The sequence below is a fragment of the Colobus angolensis genome, unplaced genomic scaffold, assembly GCF_000951035.1.
Source record: "Colobus angolensis palliatus isolate OR3802 unplaced genomic scaffold, Cang.pa_1.0 Scaffold150, whole genome shotgun sequence".
Taxonomy (NCBI): domain Eukaryota; kingdom Metazoa; phylum Chordata; class Mammalia; order Primates; family Cercopithecidae; genus Colobus; species Colobus angolensis.
Genome location: NW_012114600.1, coordinates 7,070,760 through 7,082,852, shown reverse-complemented (window position 1 = coordinate 7,082,852; position 12,093 = coordinate 7,070,760). Strand labels below are relative to the sequence as shown.

At 36.1% G+C, this 12,093-nt stretch overlaps 1 protein-coding gene across 1 annotated transcript in view; it reads left to right on the top strand.

Moving 5' to 3' along the window:
- Positions 1 to 6,598, top strand: part of MUC19 (mucin 19, oligomeric) — a 199,138-nt gene extending 192,540 nt beyond the window's left edge. Inside the window, 7 exon segments of the mRNA XM_011936117.1 lie at positions 1,507 to 1,538; positions 1,627 to 1,789; positions 2,137 to 2,174; positions 3,599 to 3,713; positions 4,985 to 5,020; positions 5,673 to 5,781; positions 6,415 to 6,598. Of these exon segments, the coding sequence (XP_011791507.1) occupies positions 1,507 to 1,538; positions 1,627 to 1,789; positions 2,137 to 2,174; positions 3,599 to 3,713; positions 4,985 to 5,020; positions 5,673 to 5,781; positions 6,415 to 6,598 (677 nt within the window).
- The last annotated feature ends 5,495 nt before the right edge of the window (positions 6,599 to 12,093 follow it).

The window sequence follows — 12,093 nt, the reverse complement described above, 5'->3', positions numbered from 1 at the left end:
AAAAGGTAGTCGGATCTGCAAAAAAAAATTACTAAAAAATAATTCTCTGACCTTAGTACATAGTGGGAAAAGGAAGGTCTTCAGAGAAATAGGCATGTACCCTAGAACTTAAAGTATAAATAAATAAATAAATAAATAAATAAATAAAATAAAAAAGGTAGTCGGATCTGCAAAAAAAAATTACTAAAAAATAATTCTCTGACCTTAGTACATAGTGGGAAAAGGAAGGTCTTCAGAGAAATAGGCAAATTTCATATCAGGCAGAAAATAAATTTCAAAGTAAAAATATAAACTATGTATTATATAGAGAGTGCATATTGTCTGTCACTTGTGTTGTATATTTTAAGGTATCTCCAGGAATTTCATTACAATATTGGTATTTGAGAACACAAACAGACCAGTCCAGGGCATGTAAATGAGAGAAGTGAGATAAAGTTGAGAAGGTCAGTTTGAGTCACAATATGAGAGACCTCAAAAGCTAGACTGCTAGAATAAAGTGTTTGTTTACACAGCTATAAGGGACCATCAAAGTAGCAATGAGTTGAGAATTAGGCTTTAGAAAAATTACGTTACCTGATTGGATCAGAACGAGATATGAGTCAGAGTAATCTCCTAAAAAAAACCAGTAGAGTATGCTAGATCAAAAATGTAGTAAGATCTTGGAGTGGCATTGTAGCAAGTAGAATAAAGAAAGGAAGAAATGAATGTGAGATACAGGATTTGGCAGTAGATTTGATGCCAGTAATAGAAGGAAGAACTCAAATGGCTCCTTGATTTTAAGCTTGAATGATTGAAAGTATAGTTCTATCCGTAGAGAAGGAAGCTAGTCTAGAAAAGAAGCTGGTTTTGGGGGGAAGATGATACAATCTGTTGTGTGCACATCTCAGGATTCTGTCTAGAGGTAGAGAGAGAACTGGCTCCAAAGCTATGAGAGAGGTCTGGGCTGGAGCTGGACATTTTAGAGTCATTCTTTTGATGTTACAGTGCACATTGTGGAGATAGAGGAAAGAGTTAGAGGCAAAATGAGAGGGAGTAAGACAAACTGCCAGTGAAGACAAAAATTTCAGAGTATTAAATCTGAAGAAAGGAGAACATTTTTCAAGAAGGTAAGAATGAACAATGTCAACTATGGCAGATAACGTAAACTGAGAAAAGGCCCTTGGGTAATTATGAAGCCATGGTGACTTGTAGGATTGGAAAAGCAGAAGTGGGACTGCAAAACAGTAAGTCAGTTAGTAGCCGTAAGATTGACTGACCACTGCCAGGAGAAATTAAGAATTATCCTTTGCTGAGGATTATAAAAATAGGATATGCCTGTTGGTAACAGTTTGCTTAAAGCAGGTGGACTTGATTTTATTCACCTTAAGGCACCATAAAATCTTGTATAATTCTGTGACTCTGAAATCCTAATGTCAATTACAGTATTGGCCACCTGGTGGTTATCTATAAATAACAGATGGTTATATTTTGCCCAATTTAATTACCATTTATCATTTATGTTAACAGTTTGTCATGGTCCACTGGGAGAAGAGAAATCTGTAAGTACACAGTTTTGCTCTACTTTAATCCAAATGTGCTCTCATTCCTGTATTTGAATAGAAGTCTAAACTTGGTTTGTATATGTAGCCTGGAGACATATGGACTGCCAATTGCCACAGATGTACCTGTACTGATGCAAAGACTATAGACTGTAAACCTGAGGAGTGCCCTTCTCCACCCACATGCAAAACTGGTGAAAAGCTTGTGAAGTTCCAATATAATGACACCTGCTGTGAAATTGGATACTGTGGTGTGTATTCATAATACATTATTTTAATTGAATATGTTCGTTGATTGTTTATTAACATATTCAAGAGATACTTTTTGAACTACCAATTTTGTCAAACATAATACTAGACAGGTGTAATAAATAGTACAGAATTAGTATAATAATATTTGCATTCTTAAAACTTACCATCTTCAGAATGGGGGACACCCAGAATTAAGTTATGAATATAATCAGTAAATTAAAGGAAGACTATGATATTATGGGTAGAAACATTACAGTTGGTTGCTATGTATGATCTCATCTACAATTTCTGTTTTATAAATAGAAATTATAGTATTTTAGAATAAAACAGTATATTTATTTTTCAGAACCAAGAACATGTTTATTTAACAATACTGACTATGAGGTAAGGTCTTTTCTTCGTTAAAATGTTTTTGTTAATTATATAAATAAATTTAATACTCGGCTATATTAAGGGACTTTCAGCCTATTTTATATATATAATATATATAAATATATATTATATGTAAAAGAAATTATATAATAAATATATATGTTTGTATATATATTTTTTAACCCTAGTAACAACGGATTGGAATCCATTCATTTTTTCCCCACACCCACTTCCAAAGGAACATCAAATGTAACACTCACCAGGACTCTTCAAAGGAGGGAAACGTAATTCTTGATCATTAACTACTCAGCAGTAGAGCTTCTGAACAAAATTTCCCATGGGCCTTGCCAGATGGAGAAGACATACTTTGTAACATTCAAATCAATGAACAGAGTCAAACTGTAATTATAACCAGAAAGATCAGATGGTCAAGCTGTCAGAGATCAAATAAGAAAACCCAAAGGGCTAGAACCCTATTATGCAGCGACAGCAACACAATATATTCAAGGCTGGATTTTGACAACTAATTTGACATTTTGGACAGTAACTTAACTTTTTAGAAATAAGTATAATGAAGCCATAAAAATCAGATGATTCTCAAATTGATATTAACACACTTGAAATGGTGATAGTAAATATTAAAAAATTTAAAATGAAATATATGTGGTATATTAGGCAATAGATAAAACATCCTATGAGAGTTTTCCTTTGATAACCCATTTATCACACTCACATTTCTACCTGGACTTCTTAAATTTTTAGTGTCCAAAGTTGATCTGACTTGAACCTGTGGTAGCTTTTTAACCAAAAATATGATGGTATTTAAGAAACAAAAGGAAAGTTTTCTTCTGATCATTTATAGCAAAATTCCAATTTATCAGAGAGTTCATCTTGTCTGAGGCCGTGAAATAAATGCAGTTTCTCAAACTGTTGTTTGAATATTTAACATAAGCTAATTACAAAGTAACAGCAGAGAGCTTAAAAGTATAGGAATATAGGCCAAGATAGAAGTAAGACATCTTGTGAGACTTGTCATTTGTTTTAATATGATAAGCCTATTTTGTGCCATGTTTTCCCCCACTTAAATTTCTTGTTTCCCCTTAAGCTTAGAACATAACAATTGATTAAGTGCTTGATCACTATAAAAAAAACCTGTCTTGAAAATTTCTTGAAAATATAATAGAGTAACTGTTCGTGAATCTTAATTTGAGGATTGAGAATCTTGACACATTCTGTGTCTCAATGAACAAATTTGGTTTATTCATGGAAGTGGAAGACTTTCAAACCATCTTTTCTTTACTATTAACCTAATGACAAAGTGCCTCTGGAAAATCACTAAACATGATTTTGAATTTTTAAACTGATATTCTTGCAAACCTCTAAAAGAAATCAAGGTGAATAATTACTTTGTTTTCGTCCCCCTCTTTTCCTCCCAGATTGGTGCTTCATTCGATGACCCCAGCAACCCCTGTGTCTCCTATTCCTGCAAAGACACTGGCTTTGCTGCAGTAGTCCAGGACTGCCCAAAGCAGACCTGGTGTACAGAAGTAAGTCATCTTAACTAATGAACACTGAGATTCAGTTCTCATATCAAACCCTGGCTGGGCGCAGTGGCTCACACCTGTAATCCCAGCACTTTGGGAGGCCGAGGCGCACGGATCACCTGAGGTCAGGAGTTTGAGACGAGCCTGGCCAACATGGTGAAACCTCGTGTCTACTACAAATATAAAAATTAGCCAGGCATGGTGGCAGGTGCCTGTAATCCCAGCTACTCAGGAGGCTGAGGCAGGAGAATGGCTTGAGCCCAGCAGGCGGAGGTTGCAGTGAGCCGAGCACTGTACTCTAGCCTGGGGAACAAGAGTAAGACTTCCTCTCAAAAGAAAAAGTCAACCTGTCTTCAATCTCATTAGAAAATATTTGTGTCTGGCTAGCAGACATAAATATCTTGTAGATTGCATAGCTCTTTAAACAAATGTATTATATCCAGAGCCCGGGTGATTCCAGACATGCTTATCTTTTATTGTTAAGTATATATTTTTTTCATATCAAGAAAGGCTCTCATGTTTTGCAGGCTTTATAAAACTTAATTTAGTGCTCATCTAGAAGGAGTCAGCTATTATAGAAAACATTTTGCTATTTCTAAACTAAAAAACTCACTAACTTTTAAAAATAGCTCAAATAATTATCTATAAGGATACCAATTTTTCTATATAATCATGTCTGGGTACTTTAGGTCTTTCTTTGTGTCACAGTTTTCTCCATTTCTGTGCTCCCCAAGTATGGCTGGGTTTTATATTAATGAATGCTTAAGTTTCAATTATTAAGGGAGGTTTAAGTTACCATTTTTCTTTCTGAAGATATAATTGAAAATATGGTATGATGTTTTATTTTCGAGCTCGAATACCGGATTTCAATATTTATCATGCTTTTACTTTGTTATAAGTTTACACCTATCAATTTCTCAAAGGTGCAGCTTCTAATTGTGAGTTTCTAGTGTGTAGTAGTAATATTATTGTTAGAGCATTTTTCAGTAAGTGATAAATAATTTAATATTATTTAATGTTATCTTTAACAAGAATTTAGTTTAAAGCTTATTTTTCCTTTACCCATTGTTGAAAAATTTTAGTCATATTTTTATTACTAAGCTGATGTCTCTCCTTTCCTGCCCTTTGCTTACTAGATCTGGGGTAAGATTGTCCATCTGTTCCATTTCCTCTTTGTGATGTGATGCATTTTAACCAATTAAGAAGTGTTGTATTATTTGCAGAAAAATTTGGAACAACGTTTCCCGTTTTTCTCTTTTTTCTTACCCCTACAGGAAGACAGAATCTATGATTCAAAAAAATGTTGCTATACATGTGAGTAAAGTTAAGTTCTGCACAGAGAAAAATGTAAGCTGTTGACAAAAGTTTAATTTCTTTAAAACAAAATGGCAGATCATTAAGAGAAAGTATCTTGTATTTTTAACACAACAGGTAATCTAGCCTATCTGTGTAAACTTCCATTGGATATTTGTACATAATGTATTATGGCTATGTATTCATGTTGACTGCAACATTCTTCTCAGTAAAAAACAATGTTTACAAGGGAACAAATGTAATTTTTCATGGAAATGATTAGCTTGTTCTTTTGACATCAGCAAGTTGTGTTGTAAATGGTGTATTAGATCATAAGGATAATCAGTGATGAGAAAATGGATGTCAAAAATAATTCATCCACCCCTGTTTTTGATAGATGTCAAAATAATCCATCTACCCATTTCTTCCTCTCTCCCTTCCTCTTACTTCTCCCCTCAACGCCTTCACCTGTGATAGTGTGATAGTGATAACAGGAACAACAAGATACCAGTAATCTGAGTATTAACCAGCTACCTTGTAATGGTGCTGAGATGGTTAATCTTCTCAATCATGTTGCGAAGTAGTTGCTATTATTTATAGGTTAAGAAAATGGAGGGTTAGCAATTGTTAATGTTAAACCTCACTTCTGACTCGCCTTTCCTTTTCGTTTTAGGTAAGAATAATTGCAGATCTTCCCTTGTGAACGTGAGTGTTATCTACAGTGGTTGCAAGAAAAGAGTTCAGATGGCAAAATGCACAGGGGAATGTGAAAAGACTGTCAAGTGAGTTCTTTGAATGTGTATCGTGTGTTAACTTTGTAACCTTGTGGAGAAAATGAACCTTTTAAAACATTACATGGAAAAACTTTTATGTGAGAGCAATACTATTTTCTTATAAGGACCAAATGAAAGAAGAATCTAAGATATTAAGATCTAAGAACGAAAATATTCACTTAAAATAGTGATGAGTCATTCCGAAGTAGTGTTCTAAATATGCCAACCATGATACCTTTGTAACAAATGTACTCATCTTCATACAGTGACTACAGAAAATATTTAAGCAAAGAAGTGAATTTCTTGAATTACTTACACTTGAAATTTAGATAGTATGTTTTTCCTTTATGTACACTTTTACGTATAGATTAATATAGAGATAATCTCATATTGTTATATTTAACATTTTGTTTAGTTTACTTTTTCACCATAATGCTCCAATTATGAGATTATAACTTCTTTTCAGATTTCTTATCACTGAGCAACATCAGATCTTTATAGTGACACGGGAAATGCAAGTTCTAGAAAAAGAATAAATTGGTTACAAGGCTTGCTAAGTCACTTAGACAATTACTGCTTGAGTAATGATGTCGGTTTATCTTTAAAATTCTAAAAATGTTTATTACTGAATTTTTCTTTTAGGTACAATTATGATATCTTACTCTTGGAACATTCATGTCTTTGCTGCCGAGAAGAAAACTATGAACTCAGAGACATTGTACTTGACTGTCCTGATGGGAGTACAATCCCTTACCAATACCGGCACATCACAACCTGCTCTTGTTTAGACATATGCCAACCATATACGACTTCCATGTACAGTTAATGCTGACATCACTTTCCCAGTTTTAACAGGCCTGGTATTTATTTTATAAGTGAGGAAAAATAATGATTAAAATAGTGGGAATAACTAAACATTTGTATCTCACTCAAAACAATGAGTTCTCATTATGAGGAATTTTGCTCTCTCGTGGACTGGGTCTGAAAAATAAACACAACCTGACAAGCAATTCATGAGCAAGGGTATTTATTTTACAGCAAAACGAATTCTGCAAGTCTAGCAGAAACTGGATCATATCATGACTCTTCAATATATTTTCCTTTTATCCTTCAGCTTCTTATGCCCTTCTCCTGTTTCATTTCCTTCACTTATTGAAAATGTAGACTTGGTTTTCTTTTCTCACTTCCTATGCCAGTTGCATCACTCCTCCCATCCTACTACAACTCCTCCTGCTAGGACACCAGTGACCTTCTTATAATTCTGCCTACAGGGTCTGACAGCATTTCTACTCTTCCTTTCTTGAGACATTTTTCTCCTTGTTTCTATGACATCATTTCTTTTGTCTTTCTGTGACATCATTTAAAATTAATGCTCCTACATTGTGTGGACAGCTTTATTTCTGCCAGTCCTCTAAAGTTAAGTTTTCCAGTCGCATCCTGTTCTGCTTGTCATTTTACTCAGTCCTTGGCCAATTTCATCAATTTAAGTAGATGTATTTACACGTTGAGGATTTCCAGTCTGTATCACCAACCTCAACCTCTGAGTTTCAGACACATTGATACAACTTTGAATTTAACACCTCTCACTGGATGCTCTATAGGTACCACAAACTCAGCAAGACCAAAACCAAAATAAATATCTTTCTCTATCTAACTCAGTCCTGTGCTTGTATATTGTGTACCAGTGAAGTAGGTAGCTAAATAGAGAGATTAGACTGAGGCAGGCAGATCAAGAGGTCAAAGAAATCGAGACCATCCTGGCCAACATGGTAAAACCCCATCTCTACTAAAAAATACAAAAATTAGCTGGGCATGGTGGCGCGTGCCTGTAGTCCCAGCTACTCAGGAGGCTGAGGCAGGAGAATCACTTGAACCAGGAGGTGAGAGGTTGCAGTAAGCCAAGATCGCACTACTGAATGCCAGCCTGGTGACAGAGCAAGTCTCCATCCATAAAAATAAAAAAGGGAGAGGTTGAGGTTGACTAATATTATGGCTGTCATCTTTAATACATTCTACTGCCTTGCTGTCTCACACTCATCCTTCTTCCTGAACATATATATTCAAATGTGCCTTGGATAAATGATTTACATAGGTAAAATGTGTGCAGTTATTAACACTCTTATCCCCTTCCCAACATGAAGGCAAACCCAAATTATCATAACCTATTGATGAACCAGTTCTTACTTTTCTATATCACTTTGACTAGTGGTAAATTTAACTATCATCAAACACTGTATGTCTAATGGTGAAGAAGAAAATAGATGTGTTAGTATATTGGTAATTGCCACCAAAGGTGGATAACAATTCCTTATGAGTGGGCATTACAGGCCTCACTTCTACAGCCAGTCCCAGGGCCTTTGGCTTTCCTCTATGTCTGTCACTGGTTGCAGGTTTTCTTTCCTCTCAGTGCATACCAGAGTTCATCATCTCACAAAATTATGAGGAGCTTGAGCCCTTGAAAATCCAAATGGATGTGGTTGCAGAAGTTTCTTTAATAGCTTTTACCTCAGGAAATAGTAGAGCACAGAGTCAACATTATACCCACATTACAGTCCTTACCACATGGTAGCAGCTCTATTTTCACCTGATAGAATTAATCATCCCAGATAATAAGCTGACAGCATTTTCTGCTTAGTAAGCCTGCTTTAGACTTGTGAGAGACCCCAAATGGCTAGCTGGGAGTTTCAGAACAAGGGAGATAAAATGAATGTTGATTTCTGGTCCAGCTAATATATTATATCCTGCCAACAGCACACCAACTTCACAGGGTAGTATTCCTCAGCTGGTATCAGAGTGGAGGGCTCAGTAGGCTAATCTTTAAGGTTTACCATCTGTGAATAATAAAGTATAATACATTTATTGATGTATGTATGCAACTTTCTTTGATTTGATGCTGTATGAACTTTTCTTCACTTGAAAATAAATTCCTTTGATTAGAAGCAGTGCTGCACAGCATTTCACGGCAGTGAATAAAGTATTCAATAAGCCTATAGATAGAAGTGCTAGTCTACGCATATTAGACAGAAAAAGGAAATGCCAATCCATACTTGTGTATCTCAGAGAAAATAAATGCTGTCTTCCCACCACCAGAAAAGGATCAAAGTTGTTTCCTTTTTACCGAGTATCTGAGTGACATGATAGTATGAAAATGGAAGATCACTGTCTTCCATTTATATCACAGTATCATGACTATTGGCATGGTGGTATCCCAAGTGGCTTCAGTGGAGGGAATTTAGGCTGCTAAACCCATGTATGACCCTCATTCCTGCTAAAATTGCTACCTTCTTCTTTAAGCATCCACTTATGTTCAGGTATGGATATATTCTGAATTATTCATACAATTCCCCCAACCCTTCTTTACATTCTCCATTTTTTCTCTCCTCAAGTCCTGGGCTATCTATACAAATTATTTGCTGTGTCTGAGAAATCAGTGTGAATCCTAACTTCAGGCCAACCTTCTGCCAAGCACAGTGGCTACAGAGAATTTTCCTTTACAGTTGTTGTTCACAGCACTTCTAAGGTAGGCTCACTTTTCACTGACACTGGGTCTGTAGGCAATCTAGTTTTGAGTCTTTTCATCCTGTGTTAAATGGTTATAAGCAATTCCTCCTCTAAGCAAAAGGCATTAATTCAGAGAAATGTGGCAGCCAGATAGTAGTGCACTGTGAGCCTTAAGAAATGATTGCTTGGATCTGACCTTCTGACTTATGCCTTTGAGACCTGAATGGACTCTATTCTGTATATATGACTGGATTGATGATGGATTGCTGCTAAGAATGCCCAAATCTATGGCAACATAGAAAAGCTAATGCCCCCTCCAGGATGAGGAGTTTTGGTTCACAGTCACCTGTTATTTTAGTATTGACAGAAAGCTAGTATTTGCTGAAAATAGAAAAACTGCCTCAGGAGGTAGCGTGGTCTTGCTCCCAAAGCTCCAAAGCTGCTATTGCTATGACCATTTTACGACTTGTCATTGGCCCCTCTGCTAGGTTTTACTTTTCTGTTACAGATTCTTCTAGAACCACTGGATCAACACAGATTATGAGTTAAACATTGAGGTAGCTTTTACCAAAACCTCGATAATCTGAACTGATATTATATTTTGTCTGAATCCCTCTAGAGTTATCATGTCTTAGGTCATCCAGTGAGTAGACCTAAGAAAGACATTTATATCCGTATAGGTTTCTTGATGTTTCCAAAATCCAAAATCCACTAATCCATCAATCTTGATATTTCCAAAATCCACTAGGGTCTATTTCCTAGTGTAGGTGAACAAAGTGTGAGAGCATGTCCTTCACTTCAATGATGAGGACCTACTATCTTCATATTACTAAGATTTAAGCTGATTACAGAAAAAGCCAATATAACAGTGACTTTAAAAAGATATAAAGGGATTTCTCTCTCATACACAAAACTGGGTAGGTGACCCAGGGGGCATGACTGTGCCTAGTCTCTTCAGTCTTATTGCAGAATGCACTGTCCAGCTTCTGTCTTGTTGACCCACAATGGTTCCCACTAGCTGCTACCATCTCATTCTTATTCCAATCAGCAGGAAAGTAGAATGGGAGAGGTGAGTGTGTGCTCCTCCTCTGAGGGCAAAACTCAGAAGTGGCACACATACTTCCACTAACATCCCATTGACCAGAATTGGAGACACAACTGTCTGGAACCACAACCAACGCTTCCAGAATGAGGGTCTATAATCATTGGGGATCTTTATAAAAATACAGATTTATGAATTTCATCCTGAGCAGTCCAGTTCAGTAGATCAGAAAGCAGGTAGCTAAATCAGTTTTTGCAAGTAAAATTCTAAGGGCCGTATTGTTCCATTTAGTAACAGAAACCTCTAGAAAAACAGCTACAGTTTGAGTCATCACCAGACTAAGTTTATTGTGAGGGATATTGTGATGCACTGCTCAGATTCCCCTTCAGAAAAACAGGGCCTATTCCACAGCTGCTGAGAGTGCTGCCAGAAGACTGCTTTCAGTTGTCACCCTCCTTAGGGGTTTGCCTCAGCTAAAGACAGACACATCCCCCACTGATATGTCTACCTTCTGGAGAAAAGAGGGGGCATCAAGTGAATGGTAGGGGAAAGTAGAAAGGCTGTGCACTCTCTCCCCAACTTGGTCTACAAATTCTTTACTCAGTAAGTTGCTGGGGCTTTCACTGAAGATGCACAATGCCTTGACTTCTCCCTCCTCCCAATCTTGCTTCCTTCCTTCTCTTCCATAAATTTGGATTCCAATAACACTTTATAATGAACCTGCTGCATGTAAATCTCCATCTTAGAATCTGCTCCCAGGGAGCACAACCTTTGCTGCTTACAGGAATTTAACATCATTCTCTAGACTCCATCAATTATTTGTAGCATTCAAGTCTGAGAATTTAATGGGGAAGGATACAGAAAGCGGCCTACCTATTTCTTTCAAGTCTTTGATGGTGGCTTTGAAATGAACTAAATTGTGTGAAGCCTCCTCTACTACCCTATCTCTCATTCCCTTTCCCCCTTCGGTTGTACAAATAAAAAATATTTACTTTCCTATATGCCAATGAGACTATTTTAATAGGCTCAAAAGACAACTGATCCTACTGTAAAACTGATGACAAGGAGTAAAGTTGATTACTGACACTCAAAATACAGAACTGTAATTTTGTCAAAACACCTTGAAAACTCAATATTTCTGACTATTCTATCTTTTTCTCTGCCTATAATCCACCCCCCATATACTAGTCACTCTCTTTTCATCATCTGCCTTTCTACAGTTGGTAGCCCTATTACACTTTTAATTACAGTTATTGTTAACATTTATTTGTTTTTATTATCCCTTTTAAAGTAAGTTTTCAGAGGGCAGGAAGTTTGTATCTCTATCCCACAGCTCTGCCTCTAATACCTAGAAACGGACGTGGCATAGAGTAGGTAATCAATAAACATTTGTTGATATTTGAATGAAAAAATCTAACAAAGGCAGCCAGTTAAACAATTCAGTTACTTATCTAGGAATATACTCATCAAATAATTTTTTTGCAGTGAAATTGAAGGTTCTTATTAGTAATTAAAATTAATTATACCTAATTAATTATTGTCAAAAACTCTGTTTTAAGAAAACTCTTCATGGAAAATTGCCTGCATTCAGGCTGGCCATTCTTCATATACTAAATTATATATATATATATAATTATATAAAGTAAATAAATGAGAAGGTGACATCTCCTAGTATATGTCTTCTCACTAGAGATATAGAATGTGGAGCAGTTAAATATGCAGGCTGTGGAGCCAGACTGCCTTGGTGCAAACCTCGGTTCCCCCTACCTAATGCTATA